Source organism: Microdochium trichocladiopsis (genome assembly GCF_020744255.1).
Source record: "Microdochium trichocladiopsis strain MPI-CAGE-CH-0230 chromosome Unknown B0I36scaffold_2, whole genome shotgun sequence".
NCBI lineage: Eukaryota > Fungi > Ascomycota > Sordariomycetes > Xylariales > Microdochiaceae > Microdochium > Microdochium trichocladiopsis.
Window position 1 is genome coordinate 4302206 of NW_025763545.1, and position 25637 is coordinate 4327842.

The following is a 25637-nucleotide window of genomic DNA, read 5'->3' on the forward strand; positions in this document are numbered from 1 at the left end:
CTGGCGCTTGTCTCGGCTCCTCCAGAGCTGCGACCAGCAGACATGGGGTTGCGGAGTATGGGGGCCCCCACGGGAATTCTGGTCGACTCTAAGCCTGGAATAAGGTTATTACGTCGCATCGCCGACGGTATACCACGACCTGCATACTCCCGGCGCCTTTACTGCATGTCAAAGACGGGTTGTCACGGCGTCCGGGAGTGACACGTGCTCCGCAGAAAAGGTAGTCTATCACGTTGAAAATTCCCCGGGCGCCACAATGCAACCTGCCACCGTACCAAGACTTCGAAAAGCATGGCGAAGCGCCCAGGGAGGCCAAGAACCCCCATGCCCAAGCCCTGCTCCTCTACTTGTTAGTCAAAACCACACCACAAGGAGACAGGGCAGCATCGAGTCACGAGGCTCCGGGCAATACTCGCCAAGAAGCAACGGCGCATGCTTGAAGGTGCATGCAGGTTGCGACTTTCCACTAATCATAGAGCTTCGCGATGCGAACTTCTGACTTCAAAACCCGAACGTACCTCGCATGGGAACAAGGCGGAACCGAGAAGGTCCAGAGACATTGAAGGCTTGGCTCGTTTGTCCGAGATGGGGGAAGTAAATGACGTTCGCGGAGCTGTCTTGGACGAAGACAAGCACACCCCGAGCGAGCAGCTTTCCGTTGGCCCGAGACGCTTACCAAGCCTTCCAGATGTGGTGGCCTCAGAGAATAAGATCGTGAGAAAGACCAACCGATTATAAATATCAGCTTGCCTTCCCCGTGGACTGTGACGAAAACTACCCCAACTCAGACTCTTCTAGCAATTAACATCTTGTCCAACGCCCTCAAAAAGTCCTGAAACCATCATGACAATTATGAAGAGATTCACCTTCTTCATCTTTGCCCTGCAGTTGTTTGGGATCTGCTTGGCCCAGGAGTAAGTGCACCGCCCCGCGAAGGTCCTGGATTCCCTCGTTCTCCTCGACATGATGATGTGAGTTGACAACTTGAGCAGTGCACCTCTCTTCATCCAAGGCGGCCTTGAAGGAGCTGGTGCCACGGACGACTCCTACAACTCGGGCGGAGTGATCACCGTCAATGGGTTTGCCATCTCTGTTCCGAAGAATCTTCTCGTGCAATTCCCGGCTGCTTATGTCCCGTTCAAGGACTTTGCAGCTGACCAGGCTTCTATGCTCGGTTATGAGGTGAACGTGAGTTGTACAACAGGAGACTGCATTGGTTTTGCCTTTCACCTTAGTGACTGCTACTATATAGGTCATCGGCAACTTCATCAACGGCGTGCCCTGGGCAGCTCAGATCATTACTTACCAGTTCTTTGAGGGACTCAGCAGTGGTTTCATCGAGTCTCTCAACTATGCTGAAGGTACCATCAAGATCCGGGCCGGCCCGACTTTGCGCATCAGCGACCCCAACGCCGTCTTCTCGGTTGGCTATAGTGGAGCCCCCTTCTTCACTGCGGATGATGAAAGCCCAAGCATCAGCTCGTTCTCAGGATTCCCCATGTGCATCCCTCGCAACACCACTGATCCGCTTTGCCCCTTGACGAACCGCCCTTTCCAGGGTTCTGGCACCTTGTAAGCTCCTGCAGCCTGTTTCGCGACTATATCCCTGGGGAAATGCAGTCTTTTATCCTCAGCCACTGACATGATTCGCTATAGCTCTGCACCGAACCCACTGGTCATGGTGCCGTTCCTTCCCGGCGACTTTGTGACATTCTCTGGCATCAAGCGAGGAAATGAGGTCATCTGCTTCAGCATCGTCGCCAACAATGTCCAAGTCCTGACTCTCCAGAATCTCGTCTACGTGCGGATGGAGCTTGGGCTGCTTGGTATCGCAAATTTCAATCCAAACACAGAGCTGGCAGAGTCTCGTGTAAGTATTCCCTTTTCAAATATTTCTTTCCTTCTTTTTCTTTTTGCATAACTTTCTCTGATGTCCTGTGCCCGAACACACACACAGTTCATCGGCTTCACCTCCAACAACCGAGCCCGGATTGCGCTCTACGCCATGGATATAGACCCGTGCACTGGCGCCACCACCGACCGCATAATTGCCGAGATTGGCCTCAAGAATAATGAGCAAAACAAGTTCGAGTTCCGCGCCGACATTCTCGGCGGCTATGCCCGCGACTACCGAGCGGTGGCAGAGATTGATGGCGTTCCCCGCACGCGGCTCACAAGCAACGGCCTGCTGGCTGGCACCTACGTCCAGCCCATCAATGTCTGGGTACACGGCGAGCAGGTCATTCCTGGCAGTGCCCCGCCGCCCAACGACTTCTCTGAGATGCCGTGGCTCACGCGGGGTGTTGGTGTCGATGAGAATGGCAACCTCTGGGGCCCACTTGAGCCATTCCCCCAGACTGGTGTCCTCATTGACGTTCCTAATTGTGCCAATGCTGCGATTGCCACCGCCGATATTGATGGTGCTGAGCTCAGCTTCACCCCATCCTGTAAGTCTACCAGATGCCACCAGTGTCGATGCCCCTGGCGGCGTCATCATGATTAGATTGGTCATCTCCCTCAAAGAGCCAGCACTAATACTCGTCCCGTAGCCGTTCTTCTCGCTGGTGGCCCTCCGCCTAACGTCACTGTGATCGAGTCCCGTGACCTTGGGAGTTTACCGCGGGATAGCCCGCCCGCCAAGCGTGTGGCAAGCCCTGTCTGGTTGCCCCGTGGCCGCGCAAGCAACAAGCTCGCTCAATTATGAGCTGGCTTGCTCACAACCAGCGGCTTGGAACCCGTTGAAGCTGTCATCGAGTTGCCATCCTACTTGCCGCTGCTCAATTCCTACGATTCCTCAAGTCTGACAGGCTCGGGGGAGGGAACTCTGTCATTATCGGCATTCTTGTACATATTTTCGTCCCACGCTCTTTGGCAGAACCCCTTCGCGTGTATGACTTCTTGTGTCAGGAGACCTATATATACATCCTGACTTTCCATCTGTGCGTATTACTTGGCCAATCAGGACTGTAATTGATTCATGCGTATCTTTTCCGTCTGTTCTTGTTCTCTGTGCATGCGAAACGTCAAACTCGTCACCATGATAAAGTGACCCAGCAAAGCGGATCAGTGACCATCTCTGATTCGACACTTCGGCTTGTCTGGACATGCCGACAGCTCTCACCGAAGCGCAGCCCGAGTTATGGTTGATATTATCTGTATTGAGTAGGAACGATGGTGCAACAGCTTGAGATTCAAGTACTTGCATTGACGTATATCCATCTTGCCGTTTGGTGGATGAAATAAATGCCGAGTCTCCCTTTCACAATGACGAAACTCGGTTGCAGCCTGCAGTGTAGGGACCAGAATCTAAGCAATGATATACGTCCGGACGTGCCTATCGTTTGAGCACTCTTCAGAATCAAGGAGGGGAGTTTCATCACGGACTTCCGGTGCATGTGGGATCCGGTGGCTAATCTCAATCGCACTCAATTCCTAATACGGTAAGCGCTTTTTTAGAGCTGCTCAGTGCCTGCTCAGTTTCAAACAGGGCATGCTCAGTCCCACTCAGCCTCGGCTCAGCCCCCGTCTCCACTCGTAGCTACAGCTCCGAATGGGACAGAGAATATGTATACTATACATACACAAGTAGATGTGCAGGGAATCGTTGAGCATGCTTATACACTGATACCATCTTTACATAATATTATACAAGTATCATAGCGCGTTATCAATCTCGCGGAGATTCCGTCATTCAAGGGCATGTTTACTGCAACTCGTCTAGATTTTCCAAGGCTTACATAGTTGCACTATATTCAAGTGTACGAACGGCTGGAATACAGGACTCACGAGCGTGTTCACAGAATGAGATTTACTTAGTTCCACATTTACTATGTTAATCTCGTTCCTCATAACATAAATTAATGGAAGTTAAGGCTCGTCTGGACTACTAAGTTTCAGGAGACTATAAGCCAGCTACTCCATCACTCCTCACACCGTTGGGGATTATGTCCTCTCCTTGGACGACCATGTTGGACATGTTCACAACAGCTGGAGTATTAACGTGGCGGGTCCCATTACTATACACCGTAACTAGGCGTATAGGTGCGAAGTTGTCGATAACTTTCGCATCACGCTCAGCGTGATAAACTTGGCGAGCAAGACCTGGACGGCATTCATCAGGTCAAACCCTGCGCACCCCTAGGGTTCCAGCCTAATACCCCTGGTATATGCAGCCAAAACCAGCTGAAGCCTGGTAGCCTGCGACGAAGGGAACAAGGTGCAATCAAGCCGGGGTTTCCCCTTCGGGTCGAGCAACTCCTCCCTTTCAAAGTACAAATAGAGCCACTTCCGGCTCCAAAGAGTCCTGGAAATGTTCGTCTTTCCTTGTTAGTCTTACGCCAAATAGCCCACGAGACCATCCAACCCGTCTCTACCCCGATTCTTCCCTGGTCCCGTAGCTTTCAGGTCGGCGCTGAGTCCATACCGCACAATCGGATGAACCACTTTCATTCCAACCCTCGACCGACAAGGCTCAAAACGCGAGAATGGGGAAGAAGAAAAGTCCTGCCGATTATCACCGGATTGCGCAAGAAAGGGGTGCAGACCAGTGCTGGACTGGGATAAACAACGACGTAGTGCCCGACAGATTGAGCCCAGATGAACGAAGGAAAGCAGACCTAGTTATGGGTTTGTGGAAAGAGTACGTATAAGGCAGCAAGCTATTTTCTCGTATCTAGCCTAACAATATTTTCTTAGGTACAAAGAACGCAACCCGGAAGCAAATGAAAGGGATCTGATGTCCTTGAAAGCCTTTATGAAAGAAGTCGCAATGGGGATAGAGGGTGTGAGACCTGACTTTGGGGTAGAACGAAGGCCCGGGCTCGAAACCCGTCCTGCGGAATCGACGGTCCTGCACTACTGGAAAGTTTTCAGCCGTGCTTTCTATCGAGCAGATGATTCCCTTGGACCAAAGATTACACTTTCGGTTCGACAGGTACGTGTCAGGGTCTTTCATACCTATACCTGAAGCGCGAATACTGATGTTGACTGATACTTTTAGTACATCAAAATTGATCTACAACAAGACTTTCCCATGCCAAAAGTGAAGCGCCCTAGGCGTTTTGGTACCCCGACGCATTATGGACACCTTGCTACTCAGATCTGGGGTCAAGATTGGCACATCTACCCAAACCCGTCAGTCCGAGTCTATGACTGGGCAGGGCTGAACGCTCATGTCACCTCGGCCTCCAGAATTGGAGAATATTTCGAGTCTACCTGTCGGCCAGGAACAGAGCGAGGATTACACTTTAGGGTAGGGCTTTTTGCGGTATTATCCCACATAGTGACCGTGCTGATGATCGCTTTAGGATGTCCAATTTGTGGTATTTTACAACGAAGATGGGAAGCCAGAGCTTGGATTCCAGCTCATTCGTGACGCGAAAGGGATGACCGATATCCCTAATCAAAGGTAGAGCGGCGACACGCTAAAAGACTAGGGTTTAAGCTAATGTAGTCTCTGCAGGCCGAAGCATGTTATTTACGAAGGAATCACTCCGGGACCCCTCTTCGAGAGCGGGATGCTCTTCCATCTTGCTTTCCTTTTAGCAAAGAATGCGCTCCAAGGATGTGAAACAATTGCCAAGCTCTTTGCTAAGAAACCTTATCCTGGGGACACTATCTCAGTCATTCCGTGGAAAGAAGGCATAGAGGATGAACCCTTCTATCCTAGCGCATTCGGCAAGGGCGTTGAGCGAGCTGGTCCGATTTCGCACCGGATTCGGGAGCTTGGAATACGGGCCGGCTATGCTCAGCCACCGCGTCCCCATGACTTCAGAGCCGGCAGCTTGTTACGTGTTGGTAAGTGCCGAGGCCTTCTACATGCACAAGCAGTAGTTGCTAACCCCTCGAGTAGCAAAATATCACACGGAGGCAGAGCGTAGAAAACATGCCGGTCACAGGGACAATGGCACTTTTGATAAGCACTACGCATCAACTCTTGCTGCAGATGGGCAAGGTGCTTACTTCACGGGCCATTCTCGCAAGAATGTGCTGGAGCCATTTCAAGATCTGACAATTCGCCGCAATCCCTTCATGTGGCAAGCACTCCCTGCACAGAGGCGTGCTGAGTTTGAGGATTCGGAGCCGATAAAAGAGCTTCGGGCTGAACTGTAAACGATTCAGCAGAGCGGTGCGAATGACGATGAAGCGAGACAGCGCAGAAGAAAGCTGTATAAGGAGAGGCGCAGGCTCGAGATCCAGGCATGCCGGAACCTACAAGAGTAGCAATTATCGTCACTTTCGGACGCAGAGGCCGAGCCCTGCTACTATCGGAGTTATTTTGACCGTGTACGCCATCGTATGCCTGAAAGAGATCGGCTTGCTACGACCTTATTCCAGACTGCTCGACTACGGGACCCGCACGGTCAGAGCGCCCTTGAGGATTTAATTGCTCTTTGTACGCAAAAGCAAGAGGTTCAATTCCGGCAAGGGCTTGAACCAGAGAAGTGCAACTGCAAGAAACGCGAAGTACATTACGAGTGGAAACATGTCCACGATTACTACAAGAAACAACAGTCACGCCCAACGGCCTTCTGCTTCATTTGTTACGAGTGGGTTGTTAGAGAAGATGAATGGACAGGGCATTGCTTAGGGCACTTGAGATGCTGGGATACGATCCCAAAGTTCTGTGATCCCCTCACCTACGGTGGTGTGCTCGCCGCGCCTGGTCTTTGTCCATTCTGTCTCGGAGACGAAGCAATGCCGCCTGAGATAAGGCTCCATCAATTCGTTTACATTCATGCGTGGAAAGTCCATCTACGCCATTGCCTCGAGAAGCGGAAAATCGGGGCAGGTAGTAGTTCTTCGGTGCCGTGCAGTCATCTACACTGTCGGGAGAGAGCACCATTAGCCTCGTTGCAAGACCTCCTTTTTCACATCGAGGATGCCCATGGCTGTCACCTGGGCCAACCCAACTCCGATTTTGACGACAGAAAGAGAAAAAGGGAGCAAGAAGAGCATCATAACTTCGAGTGCAAGAGAACTCGCCAAGCCTCCCAAAGCTCTGTCACAACGATTAGCTCATCGGCTTCAACATCTTGGTTCATCGACGTCACCGACAGCTCTCGTGCTTCCAGCAAAGTCAAGTCACGAAGTCCGATCAGCGGGGACCTTCCGGCGAGACAGAACGACAACCTCGGAAGCACGGCACTCGAGGAGTCATTACATGTACAACCATCAGAGACCCCCATCTATGAGGATGGTCTCCAATATCAAGGGATATCTGTGGAAATAGCGGAACCTCGCTAAGGGAAAAGACATCAAGTGGTAAAGCACCGAGCGTCCCTTTCGGTAACACAGGATGACATTCTTGAGAGCACGGCGTTGAAGGAGCCAATTTCTGACCACGTGTCAAAGGCCCTACTTAATGAGGATGGAGTTACACGTCAAGGGGGGTTGAAGGACGTGCAAAAAGCTCGCCAAGGGAAAGGACGCCAACCGAAAAGAAGTCGACCGAAAAGAGGTGTACTGATTGATGTTGATGATAACCAGTGGGAGGTGGAAGGTCTTCTTGGAACAAGAACGGAACATGGGGTGCTGAAATATCTGGTTAAATGGCTGGGTTTTCCAGAATCAGACAGTACCTGGGAACCGGCGGAGAATATCAATCCAGAACTGATCAAGGCATATGAGGAGGAGCGCTTGGAAAAAACAAATTAGCATGATCTTTCGCTTTTCAAATAAGTATATATCACTGTCTAATCCTAAGAAATTGCTATGGCAGCTGACGCTGGAAGATTTGATAATATCTGGTCTTTGTGATTTTGAAACTGACCATCCAAGATATTTGTTATTGCGCCGATAACATCTTCTGAAACAGTAGGCCCGAAATCACATCCCAGAGCTGCCAAGATAGCTTGTTCCCATATTACCAACGGTGAAATAATGTCCATGAGTCGCCCAGCCTAGCCACCGCTATCTAGCTCACAGGCACCATCTTCGCAAGCGTCCGCAGATAATTCGAAGTAACCTTGGGGCTCAGGGAAGAATCGTCGGCGGAGTGTCTGTTCGGCTTGTTCGGGTATGATATAGCTCGCTTCGGCGTCTTGGAAGGCATCGGCACGATGGGTCTGCTATTTCGAGATCAGTTGTGAGGCAAAAGTATTCTCCCCGATTCTAGAAAATGCTAGTAGCGGGAAGCCCCGACCAAACATGTCGCTGAAGCCGCGTATGCGAAGCCTAGCATCTTGAATTTCTTCTCCACAGCTCTCCTTAAACTATTGAAGAGCTGATTTAAGTCTTTCAAGCTGTTAGGCTTCCACTTTGTAGAGCTCGTTGGCGGCAGAGAGATCGAAAGCCGGGAGGACCTTTGGCAATGGACCACGTAGCAAAGAGGTTTTGCCCTGATTGCGCTGAGCGAAATAGTTTGGGATAACCAAACTATCGAGCTTGCTCATGGTGCTTTGCTATGCCCCGTCGAACATAACCTAGGGAATGCCTGGTCGTTGTGGAGGGTGAAGTAGGGAGGGGAAGGGGAGCGGGGGCGGGGCTACCGACGCAAGTACGAATTCGAGATCGAAATGAGCCTCCTATAAACGAGCTCTAATATAGCATTACATCTTCTGGAGCTCGCATCTCGTGCTGGGGAACCAATAAGCTCGCGCACTTCGTACTGCGACTCTATAGAATCATTGGCTGGGACGAAGCCTCCTACTATTGGTCACCACATTTGTGCGCTTTAATTTTGGAAGTATCTCTCGGTAGTTCAAGCTGGTACTATAGGACGATTATGGCGGATGAATAGCCCTATCTGATTTTAAGGCAGCGATCACAAGGCTCTCGACTAAGAACAACTCAAACAAACAGCCCCAGAATACTACAAGTAAAAGACACAGCCGATGACTGGAAGCCTGAGGACGGGGTGGCGATCTTGGGCGTGATCCAATCAGTGGTTTAGGAAAGAAAGACAACGCCAACGAGGAAGCTAAAGGGTCAGGCTTGGAAGGCGTCTTGCATGCATCCACACAAGCGGAATTGTGGACCCAGGTCTTGCTCAAGCCACGACCGTGCTAGGTGTTTGCTACCCCATACTATAGTACAGCCGGGACGAAAGTGGCGTGAGTAGAAAATGGCTCCCACGCGAGCAAGTGGTTATGAGCCATTATCGACTATAGTCGGCGATAGTACTATGCCGCTCTCGATGCAGCGCTAGGAGGTGCTTTAGTGCTAGTGACTTAAGTATGTTTAATGACAGTCCTCCTCGGCTCGATGTAGTAGCTGAGCTTGCGTAGAAGCGCTGTACCGCTTCAGAGCCCGCATGGGGGTGCTTAATCAAGGTGTACCGCTGGGTTATTGACGGTTTTGCTGCATACTGCCGTTCAACCCTTCCGCTCTACGGGGACTACTAAGGAGTGCTGAAGGATCAATCTGAAGCACGTGCAAGTAGTTATGTAAAAGGGACCGCCTATGCAAGCGCATAAATAATGCAAACAGGATGGTGAGCTGTGGATGCGTTCCAGGTTACTGTCCGGAGTAGCTCGAGGTAGCCTCTGCTAACATGGAAGCGCGTTAACTCAGGAGGTGGCGCGGTGCCGTGGTGTATGTTATAGCTGGACAACGGCATAGCTGGGTGCGGTGCTGTGTAGCTAAGCCTTGTTGAAAACAAGTAGTAGTCCCTCACGTTTAGCACTCAGTGCACCCTCATGTAGGCTCGACTATTACCTACTCGACATTTAGGCTTAGTGCTTGATCTGGAGGAATTACGAGCTCCCTCTTGCCTAACGACTATATCTAGTAATGGCTTTCCTGTTAAGGCGAGCGACTTGCATATATAGCTCAAGGCATTCTAACGGCATTAAGTAGACGAATCTTTCAAGCTACTGATGGAGAATGCGAGGCAGGACTACCGAAGGCGCGCGCTTTACGTTGCCCATAGTGGTTGGCTCGAGGATTATTAGCGGGATTACCTGCCTACTAGAGCCGCTAGGCTATTGACGACCTACTGAAGTAGCTGATTGACTGCTGCACTACCTACTAAGCTATCTACTAAATTATCCACTAAATTAATCACTGAAGCACCTCCGCTATAGTATACCTAACCCTTCGAAGTAACCACTAAATCACCTACCGATCCACCCACTGAAGCACTGTGTCAGGGCAGTGCGGGATAGATTGATCAGGGGCATATTTGTACAGTACTACTTAAGGCTTGAAGCCATCGTGACGTTTTTCATAGCACGGAGCCAGACATCCATCACTTAGCTTCACTAATCCGACTTGATTTTCCACCCCATTGAATTCCTACGCTTCTGTACCCGTTCTTGTACGTAATTGACTAACAATGCTATGATCAGAGATTCCCTCATAAGTGTTGCATTAATAGGGCGTTGTTGATGCGGCTGGCTCCCCCTCGAAAATCTGGTTTGGCCCCTTATCTGGGAATGCCCTCACTCTGGCCTAGGGCTAGAGTGAACCTCGCCGGAAATACCGCCGAAACTGGTAAGCGGTGAACTCCCTTCGGTCGTGGTGGTTGTTTTGTCCCCGATCAGGAGAACCCTCATCCGCCCCAGGACAGTATATGAGCTCAATATAGGCGGGCTGTACGTCTAGTTCGTTAATACGTACTTCCTTACTAGTACCGCCTTCCTACCGCTATTTAGCTAGCTTGCCGACATCTGGCCGCCGCTAGGTCTTCATCTCGGTCGTTGCTATCTTCACACTGGGTAGCGGCATCTTAGGCGGCGCTAATACGGCGACCATACTTATTACGGGCAGAGCAGTCCAAGGGATCGGCGGTAGCGGCATTAACCTCTACATCGAGCTGGTTGTTAGTAACCTGGTACCCCTACGCGAGCGTAGCAACTATATAGCCCTTCTTTTTGCCTTTTTCGCCCTCGGTACCGCTATGGGCCCGTTCGTAGGTGGAGTCTTAGTTGAGTATTCGTTGTGGCGCTGGGTATTCTAGTGAGTTTGCCGTTCTTATCTCACTATCCCGTCCTAGCTCGAGCATATATCATACATACGTATCATCGAATGCTAACAGAAGAGCGTTTTTTCCACAGGATCAACCTTCCCCTCGGTGGCGTCGCCCTCGTCTCCCTACTTCCCTTCCTGCGCGTCAAGTATAACCGCACTACAACTATAAGCGAGAGACTGAAACGTATTGACTACATTAGCACGCTAGTCCTCGTCGGCGCCGTCACCTCGGTCCTGATCGGCCTGTCCTACGGCGGTACCCTATATGCGTGGTCTAACGCGCGCATTATCGTACCCTTAGTCCTGGGCATCCTGGGCCTATTCCTCTTCTATGCCTACGAGATAGCTAGCTAGGTTAAGTACCTTACCTTACCCGAGGAGGTTTTCCGGCGCCGCACCCCTGCTGTAGCCCTACTACTCGCCTTCCTTAGCTTTATACTCCTCTTCTAGGCTATCTACTTCCTCCCCGTGTACTTCTAGGCCGTCCTCCTCGCGGGTAGTACCTAGTCCGGCGTCTGGTTACTCCCGACGGTTCTCGTTAAGGTACCCCTCGCTGTGGTCGGTAGCGCCCTTATTACCAAGTTGGGCCGCTACAAACCCTTATATCTCTTCGCCTTCGGGGTCATAATACTCGGTTTTGGTCTTTTCGCCTGGTTTAACCGCTGGACCTTGACCGCGGAGTAGGTTATCGTGTAGATACTACCCGCCTTTGGCGTCGGGTTTATAATATCCACTAACTTCCCTGCCGTATAGGCCGACCTACCCGAGGAACAAGTCGTAGCGGCAACCATAGCGTTTAGTTTTATACGCGCGTACGGGTCTATCTAGGGTGTCGCGATCCCCACGGCGGTATTTAATACCCGGTTCGCGATCGAGGCGTACCGGATTACCGACGAGGCGGTACGTGCTTGGCTTAGCGACGGTTAGGCGTATAGCTATGTTACTGCTACGCTAATTGGTGGGTTTTTACCCGAGACGGCGGATCAGGTCGTAGATGTGTTTACCCGCGCGTTAAAGGTTACGTAGCTAGCGAGCATTACGCCTGCTGCGGTAGGGTTCGCGCTCGTGTTTATGGAGAAGGAGGTTGTGTTACGGACGGAGCTGGATACCAAGTTTGGGCTTGAGGATGGGCAGAAGGGCGGCAGCGGCAGCGGCGGCGGCGGTGGGTCATCGGATGTCGAGTCCGATGCTGCAGCGGGTGCGGCGCAGGTCAAGGAAAAGACGAGCAGTGCTTGAGGGGAGACGCGTATTTTCAGAGGAAGTTTTCGAAGCGGAGTTCGTTGTGAGCAAGGGACGGATCTCTCAATAGTGTGTCTGCTGTATTTGTAGCTTAATTTCAGGCATAGGACGTGGCCTATGGAGCGCTATGTATAACTCTAACGTGGTCCATACTTAATTTAATAGCTTTCATAAAGAATGATATCTACAATGAGGTGCTCTATGTGAAATGGAAAATCTGAAGTGATACCAAGGCCTATGGATGGGTGTTGTATTTTGCCATGGCGCTTATGAGATATTCGTTTCTGAATGACCACCTCTCGCTTGAGGCTTTGTTGATAATGGGATACTCGAAAGAACTATATACCTCTGGCGAAATACGAGTTCCGACGATGGTGTTATGGCGCTGGATGACGAGTTTTGCGGCCAGAACTATGGTGTTTTGAGGACTGTGCGGCCCCCGGATAATGCTTTCGTTTGGCCTGCCCACGAGTGCTAGGCGGGTGAGCACCACCTGTTGATGCAGATTGAGCAGGAGTTGTGCTTGGTGGTATAGTCTTGTGCTTGCCTCGTCTCCGCTTGCGTGTGGAAGCACTGATGTCCCTGACCTCTTTATGCGGTAGCCGAGAGCTGTCTTGTGACGATTCCGAGTCGCTGTTGTATTCTGGCACCGATTGATCCGCTGCTGACTGTTCCAGCTGTGATGGCTCCGCACTGCCAGACATGGAATCAAACTCTTTATTTCGGGCGCGGAGACGTGAGTGGTTGTCCTGGTCGCCGAGTGCCTCGTAGACATCCTGCAGGAATCGCAGAATGTCCCGGCTAAGGCGATGATTTGTAGCTGATGGTGTTGCACCATCGTCGGTCTGGATGAGTTGTTCAAGTATGGTGACTGCCTCTTGCAACATTGCACATGCTATGTATGTTTTGGCGAGCAGGTATTGTGAACTCATCAAGTAAGAATGATTGGGTGGCAGGGTTTGGGACTCCTGCTCCACGACGTACTCGAGGAGAGGGAGTGCATTTGTCGGGTCACCGAGATCCAGGTAGGCCCTGGCAAGATTATGTTGCGCAGTCAGGAAGTTTGGATGTTGAGGTGACAGTGTTACCTCGTACACGGCAACCACATGCTGGAGCAATGCCAGTGCTCGCTGTGGCTGGCCAGTGTTGAGGTAGGCGCATGCGAGGACGTGCTCGGTGTGCACTCGGTCTGTGTGCTCTGCCTGCATGGCCAGGAGTGCCCGCTCGCAGTGTTCGACGGCTGTTTGTGGCTGCCCGCTTTGTAGGTAAGCACGCCCAAGCGCGAATTGGGTGCGGAGCTATTTGGGGTGCTCCTGCGAGACGCGGCCCCCCGCGCTCTGCAGAACCTCGAGAGCTCGGCGGTGCTGCCCAAGTTGACTGAGCACCTCCCCCATTTCCAGCTGTGCATATATTAGCAGCTCCCGATCCGCCTTCCGGGTCGGGTCCAAGCAAGCAATCACGTCCCTAAACAACGGCAGGGCAGCCCCAGGAGGGCCAGCGAAACGGTAGGCAATCGCGAGGCGTCGTTGTGCCAGCACCCATCCCTGACTGCCCTTGGGATACAGTCCAGAGATGCCCTCGTGACTGGCCTGTGCCCACCTTAGCGAGTCGTCCCATCGCCCGTCCCAGCTCAGGCAGCACGACACCTCATACGCAAGCCCGAACCAGGCTTCCGCTCGCTGGCCTCTACTGTCTGTCAACGCGCGTAGCGCATGTGGCATGTTCGCCGTCCATTGTTTACGTGCCCAGGGACTTGGCTCCTTGAAATCCATCTGTCTCTTCAGAAGGCTCAGTGCCTGCCGGGCCGCCTCGTCAGTGTGACCCTCGCGCGCCACCCAGCTCCGGATCGCCAGGTGCACCAGGCTGTGCATGTCGTACACCTCGCCGTCCCGCTTCGTAAGGAACGTGTACCCGAGCAGCGTGCCGATCGTCTGGTCGAGCACCATTCCGGACCCCCCGACCACCGGCAGCATCGACTTGGGAATCGCCTTGGGCTCAATCTGTGACAGGAACATCAACAGCTCAACAATAGCCCTCCCATCCGTAGCCTCGTCCCGATGCCCCCTCATCTCATCCAGAGACACCAGCCAGGTCTTCATGACGGCATGGTGCTGCTTCTCGGGTGGGTAGTGGTCTGCCAAGTTGCTTTCATAGCTTAGGAGCCGGATCGCCTCCTCTTCCCGGCCCTGTAGGTAGCTAAGGTAATCGTGAATCGATGTGCGGGTTCCATTCAGGTAGGCTGCCGCCTGGGTAATGGTCAGTGGCAGTGCTTCGAGAGCTAATAACAATCTTGTGCACAACTCTTCGCTATAGTCCGGCACTCTGCTCGCGTTTAGAGACTTGTCCAGGAGCTGTCGATCCTCCCCCTTAGATATCTCACGGACACTTACAAGCACCGTGCTCGTGTCGACCATGGTGCCAACCTCCTCCCTACGCGTCGTGATCAGTGTGACACCGTTATCGCTAGACGGTAGATACTTCCGTAGGCTCTTGACAAGACCAATATCGTCGGCATTGTCTAGCACGACCAACTACCTGCCGGCCAGGTCGCTCTGTGACAAGTAATCCTTGAGCTGCTGCTTCACGTCACGCTGCTCCCCACCCACATTCGCTGGTGTGAGGTCGAGTTTTCGACCGATCTCTGCGCATGACTGGTCAAAGGTCTCCTCACTTAGTGCAGAGATCCAGAAGACGGAGCAGTCTGGCCGGTGCTTCCGTACCCAGAACGAGAACTCGAGCGCTACCTGCGTCTTGCCCATCCCGCCGAGCCCAACCAGAGCAACCGTGTCTGGGCCCTTTTCCCCTACGCCTGCCCCCTGAGGAAAGCACGTGTCGCGGAGCTCTTCAAGAATCGACGAACGGCCGGTGAAGTTTCTGTTTTGTCTCAACGGAATGATCGTTATAACTTTTCGCTGCGGGCCGGGGATATGCTCTGGTCCCAAAGCCAGCCCGCTGCTATCTTAGTACGCCGCTGTGGCGGATTGACTTCTGGCGCTCCTCGAGATGCGCTGAAGCCTCTGAAGCACGACGTCATACCAGTAGTCCTGCGCCGCGAACTTGACAATATCCGAGTACCCGCGGTCGATAGCGCAGATGTGGTTCTGCTTGTCCGGCGTGTCGGGCAGGCATTACGTCGCAGAAGTGACCGAAACCAGAATCGTGCACGGGCCCTTCATTGTCCAGAGCCCGTCCTTCTCCTGCGTATGTTGGACATTTAGCTTTCTGCCTTTTTTCTCGCGCGAAAGATACGGGATATGAAAGATAAAATTGAATATGCTAGCTGGCTTACTATCGCTATAGGCGACTCCAAGGTCTCGTAGAAGCAAAAGACCTCCCGCCGCTACGGGCCCATCTTCGCAAGCGCACCAGGAAACTGACGTTACTGCCGGGTCAGGAACTACGAGTTAGTATGCCCGATCGACAGCACGAGCTCCCTATTCGGACCCTCTCTGGCCATCGTCATCAGCGAGGTATTATCCATTCCGGCATGGGGCACACCGAAGAAAATGAGGCCGTAGATGGCCCTACGCACTCTCGCGGCGACGTCGTCATCTGACGCCGCCAGAGATATAATAGTCTCCTTAAGCACCAGACCGCCAAGACTATGAGAGATAAAGACCACGGGCCGGGGCGATGGATCTCCTCCCAGCGCTACCACCACAAGGCCAGAAAGCTGCTCGCGAAACTGGCCCGCGATATCGTCCACGTTTTGCATACTATCGCTATCCGCAACGGGCGACAGGTATCCGTAGATGACGATCCGGGCCATCGGTCTCCCCGTCTCAGGATCAACAATGTAATAAGGCAGGGCGTCGCGCAGCCACATATGCTCTCCGCCGCGCTCCTTAAATAAGCCGAATACATAGCCTCCAAGGCCGGAAATGGCAACGATGCTACAATTATAATCAGCTGCGAATTATGCTCGTATAATTTACCGTACGGTAAGATCTTACTCGATCTTATGATCCGAGATAGGTGGTGCGAAAAGGGTGGTCAAACCCAGGAACTGGCTATCAAGAGCCGGGTTTCCATGTTGCCCCACGTGTTCGGCGCAGGGCCCCAATCGTTCTGGAACTGCGCTTGCGCCATTTGTGAGGCTGATCGTGGCGGTCTGAGATCGTCCGTGGTGCTCGATGGCGAGTGAGTGGACATCGCAGTCGCTCAGCAGCCCTCGTCGCAGCGCAGATCGAGCCCTCGAATGCGCCATGTATTGGCTCTGCGTGTGGCCATGGTTCAGCAGCAATGCTGAGGGCCCATGGGTTGTGCGCATGTGCCTGCTGGCAAAATAGGGCACCAGATACGTCGAAGAGATGCGGTTCGATTCTCTAGTGCAATGTAAAAGGGAGGAATCGGGAGAGAATGGAGACCTCGTCAGCGACACGGGCACGAACCAGTAGGGCGACATATAACCCTGGGGTCGGCCAGGCTCACTATTGTACCCTGGCAAGGCGATGCCATGCATCTCTCTCAGCCGTCCCCCCAACGTGCAAAGTGCTGGTTTAGTGTCTGCCTTCAGGTGACATGGTAGGGGCCTGGGATCATGGAGTGGCTAAGCAAGATAACCCGCTCTGATTCGCTTGAAAGTCGTGGTGACCGCTCATGTGCACCTTGACCGACAAGGGCCCAGGGGTCTTGGGGCCCAAGACCAGAGGTTTCAGCAGCCGCCTGCCAACCATTACAGAGCCTGCTTGCCCAAGCGACTGATAGCGCAGCCAGCTCGTGCATGTGCAGGGCTGGGAGGCTTGGCAAATCTGCCTCGTGCGGGGGCCTTTGCATCTAGTGGAATGTGAAGCGGACAGTGTACCCGTAGTTTTGTAAGCCACGCAAGAGGGCAGCAGACTGCCACGCACCAGCCACAATGAAGCGGCAAGGCAGCTTTTGGGGACAAGCATCGACGCCACCTGACCTGCTTCCTCATGCTGCCAAACAGAATATAACAATGTTGAGACATTATCGCAGTTTCATAATGAACAACCTCCAGACAAAGATTCAGGCCCCGCCATTCTCGATGGACAGATCTGTGCGCGGCTGGACGGCAGAAAATGCCGAATGGCCTGCCACGTTCCAATGCGGTGATAACATCAAAGACCCCACGACCGACGTCTTGACCTTCCTTGCCCTCGACTTACAGACCCCAAAGCTAGATAGCCTACATAAGCATCTGTGGCTAGCTAGACTCCTGCGCCTAGCCCGCCCGCCGCATCGGCAACGCCTACTAGGGCGCACAATTCTGATCACAGAGAGGCTAGACGAACACCTAGTATGGCATGAGAAATCGATCTTCATCAAACCGCTGCCTAAGTACCTCCTAAGCTACGAGTTCTAGGTGACGAGCATCTGTCCTCACGAGGCTTTATATCGCAGCGCCCTAGGGCTTCTTCAATCGTATACCTGGCTCATACGATCCAAGCCCGACCTCAGGATCGCACACGAGACTGGCCTTCTGCCGCCCGACGTCGGCTAGTCCTCGTGGACACGGCTTGTGCGAGAGGTCCTCGTAAGTCGGAATCACGAGCAGATATGGCACGCTGAAACTCATCAGACCCAACCACGGCGATACATGTGCGGGGAGCTCCGCCTATCGCGCCTCAAGACGCTCTTCCGCATCCAGGGGGCCATGAAATTATCTGCCAGAGACTTGGTAGGAGGCTACATAACCGGCTCACAGAGGTACACGACCCTCTTTAAGCGCAACTTTGGCTGGCTGCTAGCGGTATTCGTGTACATCACGGTCATGCTGTCAGCGATACAGGTAGCGCTGGCGACAGGGCGGTTCGAGGACGATATGGGGTTCCAGCAGTTTTCGTACGGTATGGCGATCGCGGCTATAGCACTTGTCATCGCTGCGACTATTGTTGCGCTCTTGATCTAGGCTGGGCTTTTCTGTTTTCACTTTATCTCGAGTATCTATTACAATAGGCGGATATTATTGCGGAGACAACGATAGGAAGACGGTTCACATCGACAATGGCGCCCGCTCTCGTACTCAAATTGAGCCACGATGATCTGGCCAAAAACATGTAAACGCTAGCTGAGGAATGAGGCGTCTTTACTATCTTAAGAATAGAATTCCATAATCATCTCTTGTACGCATTCATTGTTGTGAGATTATATTTTTGGAGCAATTCTGGCTAGTCGAGGGGTATGAAAATTATGACAGCAATATTGTCCGTAGGCTCAACTAACTATGGCAAGTAGAATCTCTCAGGCAAGTTCATGTCTTGCAGTCTGGCCTTTGGGGTTGGCCCCAGCTGGACTAGAGTGTCTCAGATCGTCTCAAAATGCCATTGTGCCTTTCCCAGCTTAGTTCAACTAAAACCTGGAATTTCCTTGTTATGATTTTCCCTCAGAACCTCAACGAGCTTGGCGCTTGCCGCTCCATAGTGGATTAGCTCGCTGATGACACGGGTCGTGTCACGCATCTGGTCTGTTGAGGAGTCGCCAATTATATGTTCGAAATATGTCTCGAAATCAGGTCACACCACAGCAAGCTCTCAAAACTGACTGAAGGCTATGAGAAGCACGAGAACTGGATTTTATAGTTCCTGCATCATCCGAAAACTACAATTATATTTGCGGGGAAACCATATCCAGTTCTAGGCATTGTTTTGTTTAGCCTCCATGGCGGACTAAACATGCCAGGCGTATGCATGTTTCAATTGACTCGAGGTCTATCGATGGTGACAATGCATGCAAAAGCTCAGATCAACGAACGACACTACACCGAAACACGAAGCCCCAGCTGTACATCCATATCGCCCATCATCTTCGCAAGCGCAAGTAGCACCGAAACTTAACTTGTCCTATTATACCCGGTGGACCGAGTGGCAAGTCTACTTGCGGAAAGCGGCGAGCTGGGCGTCGATATCAGCGGTATCACGGTGCGCAACCACCATATCCAGGCTAGGTCATGCAACAGAGGTTAGCGAAAATAACTTGGGACGAATGGAGCTTCAGACCATATAGGGAAAGGATTCAGATGCTCCATAGCCGAAAGGACCTGCGTCAAGGTCACCGGCGCATATAGCTTCCAAACGGGCTGCTGAGGTCTTCGAAGCGGATCAGTGGGTTTGGCTTACTGTGATTCAAAAGTCAGCACTATTCAAACCTGTTTCTGAAAACATTTTGCCTCACCAAACCTACCATTTCATTGTACTCTCTCTCGGCAAGGCCCTCGATGCTGGCACGAGCGCCGCCGGGGAAGATGATGTGGTCGGGTGAGCGGCACTCCTTGGTGCTCCTCACGCTGGCACGACCAGTATCTCGCCTGAGGCGGGCACTGCTCCCGCAGCTGGTACCGTTGTTAGGGAGGTAGTGAGCGCTTGTCGCCGGCGCAGACGGCTTGCTGAGACAGAAGTAGTTGAGAGTGCCGCTAGCCTGCTGGCCGACAAAGTTTGCCGCAAGGCAGTCTTCTCCCGTGAAACCCTTGCCTATCACGTTGGGGGAGCTGCTGCCCAGGGTGAACGAGACAGACTTGCCGGCAAAGCTTGAACCCACACTACAGCAGTCGCCCGCGTTGACTGAGCAGCCAACATAGAAGCCATCTCCGCAGCTGTCTGAGTCAATGGCGAAGCCGATGTTGGCTTCATAACGCTGGGCGGTGGCCCTGGAGATGATGAGCCCGGACAGGGCGATGAGCTGAGAGGGACGCATGTCGAGAGGAGGATCGGGCAAAGGGGCAAGGAGTATGTGGTTGCTTGCTGGTATGGGGGGAAGCGACGGAGCTGCGACTGGCTGGTGGATAGTGAAAGTTCAATTGAATTGCGGAATCGTCCCAATATTTATATACCTTGCTAGTAAGTCGCGGCCATGATGATGGAAGAGAAGCTGGTTCTCGTGCCACCAAAGTGCGCTTTCGTGCAAGGGTCTCTTGCTGAGGCATGTATGAAAATGCAATTTCTCCTATGCCATAACCCGTCGCACCTTGTGATGGGTGTCGCACGGCCACAGCCGTCTCTTTACAGTGTGTGACCTTGCCGAGGGAAGGATCTTTTGCCCAAGCTTCAGAAGAAAGCCAGGCCTGCAGCAGAGGATATCAGGGGCAGCTGCAAAGTTACAGAAGAGACAAGAAATTGGCTCAGCCTAAGATGTCGAATGCGGAGTCTTGCTCGATCATTTTGTGAGGCTGCTCATCAAGGGGAGCCATCCCCCACCACAGAAAGTGGCTCAATAACCGTGCTCCTCAAATTTCGCAGTCTAACCTGTCAACGGCGAGATTTCCAATGGGGTTATCGGAATCCCGTTAAATTCCTCCAACCAGGCTTATGGCCGGGGTCAAATCTCGTTGCCTGTTGACCCCTGTCAGGAAGATGCACAAGACATAGCCACCCAACGTCCCACAAGAACGAAACAAATCATTGGTTGGGAAAACGGTGTCCCGGTTCTCCCTTGCCATGAGCTCACTGCGCCGTGATGACCAGACCGAGGCTAGATTGTCGAATTCTACGACATATTGAGCCCATCATCGCCGCCGCTCATCTCAATCAGCACGTCAGTTCGTCTTGTATAGCAAAATATGGAGAGATCAGCTACCTCCCAAGTCCAGGTTGGGTTTACTGGCTCGTTCGCTGCTTTCGACAGGACCATCATAATCTAGACACCACGATGTCCACTCTGCCTGATGCATCATCGAGGAACCCTTGTTCATATCCAGCCCATAGAAGCCAACAATGAGGCGCAGGAGCTGCGCATCCTACGAGAGGCTGGCATCAACTTACGCTAGCACATAGCCGCTTGTTTCCTATAATGAACCATCGGATCTGCTCGATCAACGGTGGCTTGAAATAGTGGCAGCGTGGGATGGCAAGCTCTCCAGGACAGAAACTTTCCCCATTATCGGCCCCTCTTTATTGTATGACTACCTAGCTACTTTGACAATCTACCTCCTTTCAAGTTCAAGGCAGGCAAGCTGAGCTAATCATGCTACAAAAAACGGGAATCCGAAGCTGTCGAGAATCGGTTTTTACCAATCTGTTCCCGGAACTAGCGTATTTAATCCCGTGTATCAGGCCCTACTATTGCCCTGCCTCCCACATCGTCGGTCCCGACTCCGGGAGGACCGACATGTATGGCTTCTGGTCGCGCAGGAGTAAATAGGCGCTGTTGTTCGAGCCCGTGCTCCAGAATGTCCCGCGATCGTTGTAAGCGCAGAAAACGCCATCCCTTTGGTAAGACAACAGACCACCCTGGCCAGGAGGAGCACCTCCATTTGTCCAAACACGCCTACCTTGCCCATCTTGGATAACGAAGTCGCCACTCTCCAAGAAGTAGTAGCTGACGCCGTTTGGGAAGACAAGGAATGGGAACGAGGAGGTCCTGACGTTGAGCCCACCGGGCCTAAGCAAGATGGTGCATGCTGCAAAAATGGGTCAGTGTCGCCGGATATCTCTGAAGCGGCAACAATATTGTACTTACGATTAGTGCTGGTAATCTGGAAAGTTGCGTCCTTGGTGTCTAATTTGAATCCGAAATATTTGGTCTCTGCCTTGACCACTTCCTTGCTGACCTGCGCCAGCTGTGGCTGATCTGTGACCAGACATTCATCACCCTCAAGCGCAACGGCGGCCCGGACGGGCCCAGTCTCGGAAGCCTTGAAAAACACGATGCCCGTCTTGTTCATGTTCGGCCAAGGGTCGTCGCCCATGAGTTGGTTACCGATGATGACCCGGTGGTAGCTTGGCTCGGTGTCGTTGTATCCCCGCCGAATCTGGTCCTCGAGGTTCTTGAGCTGGTCATCGCCGTTGAAGATCCTGCCACCGTAGACCAGCGAGACAATAGACCGCGTCTCTCGGTTCCAGGATCGCGGCCGGACCTGAGTGTGTTCCGAGGTGCTGGTGACCTCGATAGTCGCTGTGGAGTCCTTGTCGAAGTTGGCTGCGCAGATGCGCATTGGCCCGTCGCCGAATTGATATACGAACGCGAGGCTCTTGGCGAAGTTGCCAGGTATACGCTTGTATACCTCACCCTGGGCGAGCTTGTCGATTTCGTTGACCGGGATGGACAGAGCGGCGTCGCCCTTGACCCGATCTTGCAGCGTCTGCGTGACGTCGTGAATGCCGCAGACGGCGGCGAGGATCTTGAGCTTGTTGGAGCGGTTCCCGCTCAGGAAGTCCACGGCGTCATCCTTGGGTGGTGGGGGAAGGAGACTCGCAGCGGCTGCGTTTGCGCCAGCGTCCTCGAGATCAGTCGTTATGGCACCAGTCCTGATGGGCAGCAGGTCAGCCCAGACCTCTGGTGCAATCAGGGCACTTAGGTCGATCTTGACACCGTGCGGTGTCTCTGGTTCTTTGACGCCTGCCGCAGTGGTGGCTACGGTCTTGCTGTTACCCGAATGCTCAACCTCGAGGAAATCGCTGCCGGTGGAGGAATCGGACGACGGCTGGGTTGGCTTGGATGGTGTCGCTGTCGCTGAAGTTACTGTGTCATCGTAAATGATCTTGGACTCTGGTGATGCGAGGATGGCCTCTTCGATAATTTTACGGACAAGACTGTTCTTGGAGATGACGTCGAAACTGTTCGCTTGCGCCAGGACCTCGGGCTTCTTCGAGAGCAGATTGACCTGGCGTGCATCATGAGCGGATGCCTGACCAGCTAGGGGTGCAGGAGACACTTACCACGGCCACAATCTTGTTCATTTCGTTGCGTAGCGCGCTCCGCACAGCTACCAGAGTGTTGATGTGGATCGGAATGCCGTTCGACTTGAGCTTCTCAGCTGCGAAGGCATTGTCAGTACTAGATCAGTCTACAATTTGAAGTTCACATCTGGACTTACTGTACTGATCGCCATGGGCAATAATGTCTTGGACCTTCTTGATGAGCTGCTTGTACTCCATGAAGTTGTTGAAGAGCTCTGCAGTATATGAGATGACCGCATCGTACTCGAGCGGCTTCAGGCTCTGTGACGTGGCCCACTGGTTGAAGCTACGGTTGGCCTTGTACTTGGTGAGGATGGCCCTGCGGGCATCTGTTAGCATTCATCGAGCACTGCGGACTTCCGATCGACTCATACCATGTCTTCTGGGGGGTTTTGGCAACAAAGGAAGGGAATGCGGCTGCCGCTTCGTAGACAGTGTCGATGTCCCAGGAGGTCTTGGGGTCCTTGATCTGGCCACCACCCATCCAATTGACTGAGATTGTCGTCTCGGTCTCTTTGAGAGCGCTGGATCCTGCAAGACTGTCGGAGAGTCCATACGAGTCCATCGAGAAGTCCTGCGGTTCTGACTTTGTCTTCGTGATCTTCTTGATCCTGTGAGGTGTTAACACGACGTTTAAGCGCTCGAGACCCAGGAGCACTCACGACCGGATGATACTGTTGGTTTTGGTGCGATCAAGGCAGCGCATGGAGATAATGCTGTTGAAATCTCCACCCTCGATGAAGCCTGGTGTACGTCATGTCAGCAACCGTGGATAAGCGGGTATGAAAGCGCGCTGGCTTACCAGAAATGTAGCAGTCACCAAAGGCATCATTGAACTCGGGTGAGCCGGCTCGGACGCCGTCCATTTGAAGGAACTTTGCTGAGTCCTTGAGCGTCGTTGTCTGGTTGATGACCTGGACCGAGATCACAAGGTTGATGTCCGACGCCTTGATCTTGTCCTCGTCGATCGAGTTGCCATTGCCAGATACCTCTATGGTACCCTTCTTTATGGCCGCACTGTATGAGATGTTCATGGAGCTGACGACATCGGACAGGCGCTCGACAAACTTTGACGAGTAGGTCACCACCTGCGAAGGGTTCTCCACCTTCTCCTTGTTGTCAGGATTGACCTCCACGGCGTTGTCAATGCATATCGTCTGCGTGTACGAGTTAAACCCCATGCCCTGTTGTGAACGTTAGCATGGTCGCTTCATGGAATTATTGTTTTGGGCACACTCACCAGGCGCATGGAGTCGTTGTAGGGTGCCAGGAGCAATGCCATTGTGTCGGGCCGCGATCGTCACGCGCTGAGAGGGCTCAAGCAAAAGTGACAGAGACGAGTACGGTATGGTCACGAGAAAATGACTTGAAGTCGACAAAAGATTTGTAGTCAGAGACAGGGCAGGAGACATGTCCAGGTCGGCGATTCCTAACCACAGAAGCATGGATACGGAGAGCCTTCACGAGACTAACATTTGGCTAAGCAAAAACAGATTCCTGAGACAAGCCGAGCGTTCGATAGTCGCATGCAGTATTCAGCTTGGCCAGCCTTCAGCCGCTCCAGCCTCCAAATATTCATTGTCAGTTGTCCTCGGCATGTGGCTGAGGCTGGCCTTTCAGCTTCCTCGCGTTCAGCTGCCCTCACGTGGCGGAAACCCCTGGCATTTGGCTTCTTGTGGTCTAGACCTTAGCCACAGCCAATCACCACCCTCTCCCGCCCCCACGAGTCTCTTCTCCGCAGGGCGCTACGGCAGAGCTCCAGCCCTACAGGGGGGGTTGGACCTGTGAGCATTCGGCATTTTCTCCAGAACAATCCCTTTGTCAGCATCAGTATTGACTTTAGAATAAACTGAACCTGTCCAGGGTGGTGACGATGGCGCCTCGCTACCGAGCTAGCGCCTACTAAGACGAGGAAGTGCGTTGTTGGCTTGCATAGTGGCTTTCAGCAGTCAGGCGCAAGAATTCCTTTCCCGCTTAATTCATTTAAAGTTCTTGGGACTTTCTTACTTCCTAGATCCGTGCTTGTGGGATGGTGCGGAGCCGAGCCTTTCGAGCTGGGATGACTCGCCACCATTTCTTTCCAAAATTGTGAGAACGCGAGCTCCAGGCTGGAATCCGTTGGCCTTTATGTCATTTACAAAGGAAGCGACATTATCACCAGTCAGCTCCCTCCGCCCTTTATCGAGGTTTATCAAAGTTCTTTACTGTCTCTGTCGAACTCTGCCGTCGTCTGTCTTGCTCTGCAAACATGACGCAACCTGGTGAGAAGCCGTCTGACACAAGACCACGCTCAAGCAGTAGGCCGCCGCCGGAGCCAACTTCTGCCACGGGAGCAGCATCGTCCTCGGCAGCTCCCACCACCAGGCCACGCTCCGGTAACGGATCGCCGCCACTACCTGCTGCCGGCTCAAATGCAGGGACACCGGACAAGCAACCGCCAGTGCTGCCGTCGAAAGATGCAGAGAAGCCCGGAGAGGGGGCCAAGCCACCTGCCAAACCATCCGTCGAGCCTACCAGACCGGATGACAACCCCTCCCCGGCTGCTGTAGATGGGGCAAACCACAACAAGCAGGGGGACGCGGCTTCCGCCCCGAAGAAAGACGACAGTGCCACGAAGCCTGGGGAGAACACCACTTCCGACAAGGATGCGGGTGCACAACCGGCCGAAAAGCCCAAGCCAGCAACCATCAACCCGTTGAAAGTCCTCCAAGCCCGCCCATTCATCATAAAGACCCTCAAGCACGAGGAGGCTGACGCCGCAGCGCGGGTGACGGGCAGCATACTGTCCCAGAGCCTGGACAAGATCCTCGTGACTGCGGGGCACTCCGCGACGGCCGAGAGCCTGACAATGGC

At 53.0% G+C, this 25637-nt stretch overlaps 9 protein-coding genes across 9 annotated transcripts; 5 read left to right on the forward strand and 4 right to left on the reverse strand.

Moving 5' to 3' along the window:
- Nucleotides 1–770: 770 nt before the first annotated feature.
- B0I36DRAFT_284571 (uncharacterized protein) lies at nt 771–2982 on the forward strand. The gene is made up of 6 exons (XM_046151569.1): nt 771–914; nt 993–1188; nt 1253–1572; nt 1657–1870; nt 1958–2447; nt 2550–2982. Exons 1-6 carry the CDS (start codon nt 844–846, stop codon nt 2702–2704), a joined length of 1446 nt encoding a protein of 481 aa, XP_046017514.1. The 5' UTR covers nt 771–843; the 3' UTR covers nt 2705–2982.
- A 1753-nt stretch (nt 2983–4735) lies between these two features.
- On the forward strand, nt 4736–6111 carry B0I36DRAFT_346376 (uncharacterized protein; the record flags this gene model as incomplete). The annotated part of the gene is made up of 5 exons (XM_046156457.1): nt 4736–4933; nt 5000–5251; nt 5307–5407; nt 5462–5796; nt 5945–6111. 5 exons carry the CDS (start codon nt 4736–4738, stop codon nt 6109–6111), a joined length of 1053 nt encoding a protein of 350 aa, XP_046017515.1.
- A 1790-nt stretch (nt 6112–7901) lies between these two features.
- B0I36DRAFT_346377 (uncharacterized protein) lies at nt 7902–8393 on the reverse strand (the record flags this gene model as incomplete). Its single annotated transcript, XM_046156458.1, has 2 exons — nt 7902–8069; nt 8259–8393. 2 exons carry the CDS (start codon nt 8391–8393, stop codon nt 7902–7904), a joined length of 303 nt encoding a protein of 100 aa, XP_046017516.1.
- A 2447-nt stretch (nt 8394–10840) lies between these two features.
- Nucleotides 10841–12147, forward strand: B0I36DRAFT_359970 (uncharacterized protein; the record flags this gene model as incomplete). The annotated part of the gene is made up of 4 exons (XM_046158221.1): nt 10841–10872; nt 10998–11202; nt 11740–11811; nt 11938–12147. The coding sequence occupies 4 exons, from the start codon at nt 10841–10843 to the stop codon at nt 12145–12147; spliced, it is 519 nt and encodes a 172-aa protein (XP_046017517.1).
- Nucleotides 12148–12271: 124 nt separating this feature from the next.
- Nucleotides 12272–14930, reverse strand: B0I36DRAFT_404068 (uncharacterized protein). The gene is made up of 3 exons (XM_046161769.1): nt 14537–14930; nt 13689–14452; nt 12272–13448 (listed from the first exon to the last, which is right to left on the reverse strand). The coding sequence occupies exons 1-3, from the start codon at nt 14562–14564 to the stop codon at nt 12528–12530; spliced, it is 1713 nt and encodes a 570-aa protein (XP_046017518.1). The 5' UTR covers nt 14565–14930; the 3' UTR covers nt 12272–12527.
- A 467-nt stretch (nt 14931–15397) lies between these two features.
- B0I36DRAFT_316105 (uncharacterized protein) lies at nt 15398–16687 on the reverse strand. The gene is made up of 2 exons (XM_046152962.1): nt 16104–16687; nt 15398–16043 (listed from the first exon to the last, which is right to left on the reverse strand). Exons 1-2 carry the CDS (start codon nt 16610–16612, stop codon nt 15548–15550), a joined length of 1005 nt encoding a protein of 334 aa, XP_046017519.1. The 5' UTR covers nt 16613–16687; the 3' UTR covers nt 15398–15547.
- Nucleotides 16688–17146: 459 nt separating this feature from the next.
- Nucleotides 17147–17656, forward strand: B0I36DRAFT_316107 (uncharacterized protein). The gene has a single exon (XM_046152963.1). The coding sequence runs from the start codon at nt 17159–17161 to the stop codon at nt 17474–17476; it is 318 nt and encodes a 105-aa protein (XP_046017520.1). The 5' UTR covers nt 17147–17158; the 3' UTR covers nt 17477–17656.
- A 110-nt stretch (nt 17657–17766) lies between these two features.
- Nucleotides 17767–18197, forward strand: B0I36DRAFT_316108 (uncharacterized protein; the record flags this gene model as incomplete). The annotated part of the gene is made up of 1 exon (XM_046152964.1): nt 17767–18197. A coding segment is annotated over one exon (256 nt), but the record flags the coding sequence as incomplete, so codon positions are not given.
- Nucleotides 18198–18652: 455 nt separating this feature from the next.
- Nucleotides 18653–24066, reverse strand: B0I36DRAFT_381409 (uncharacterized protein; the record flags this gene model as incomplete). The annotated part of the gene is made up of 11 exons (XM_046160858.1): nt 18653–19053; nt 19166–19224; nt 19294–19850; nt 21377–21505; nt 21565–22708; nt 22764–22861; nt 22922–23103; nt 23159–23395; nt 23447–23528; nt 23587–23968; nt 24025–24066. The coding sequence occupies 11 exons, from the start codon at nt 24064–24066 to the stop codon at nt 18984–18986; spliced, it is 2982 nt and encodes a 993-aa protein (XP_046017522.1). The 3' UTR covers nt 18653–18983.
- Nucleotides 24067–25637: the final 1571 nt, after the last annotated feature.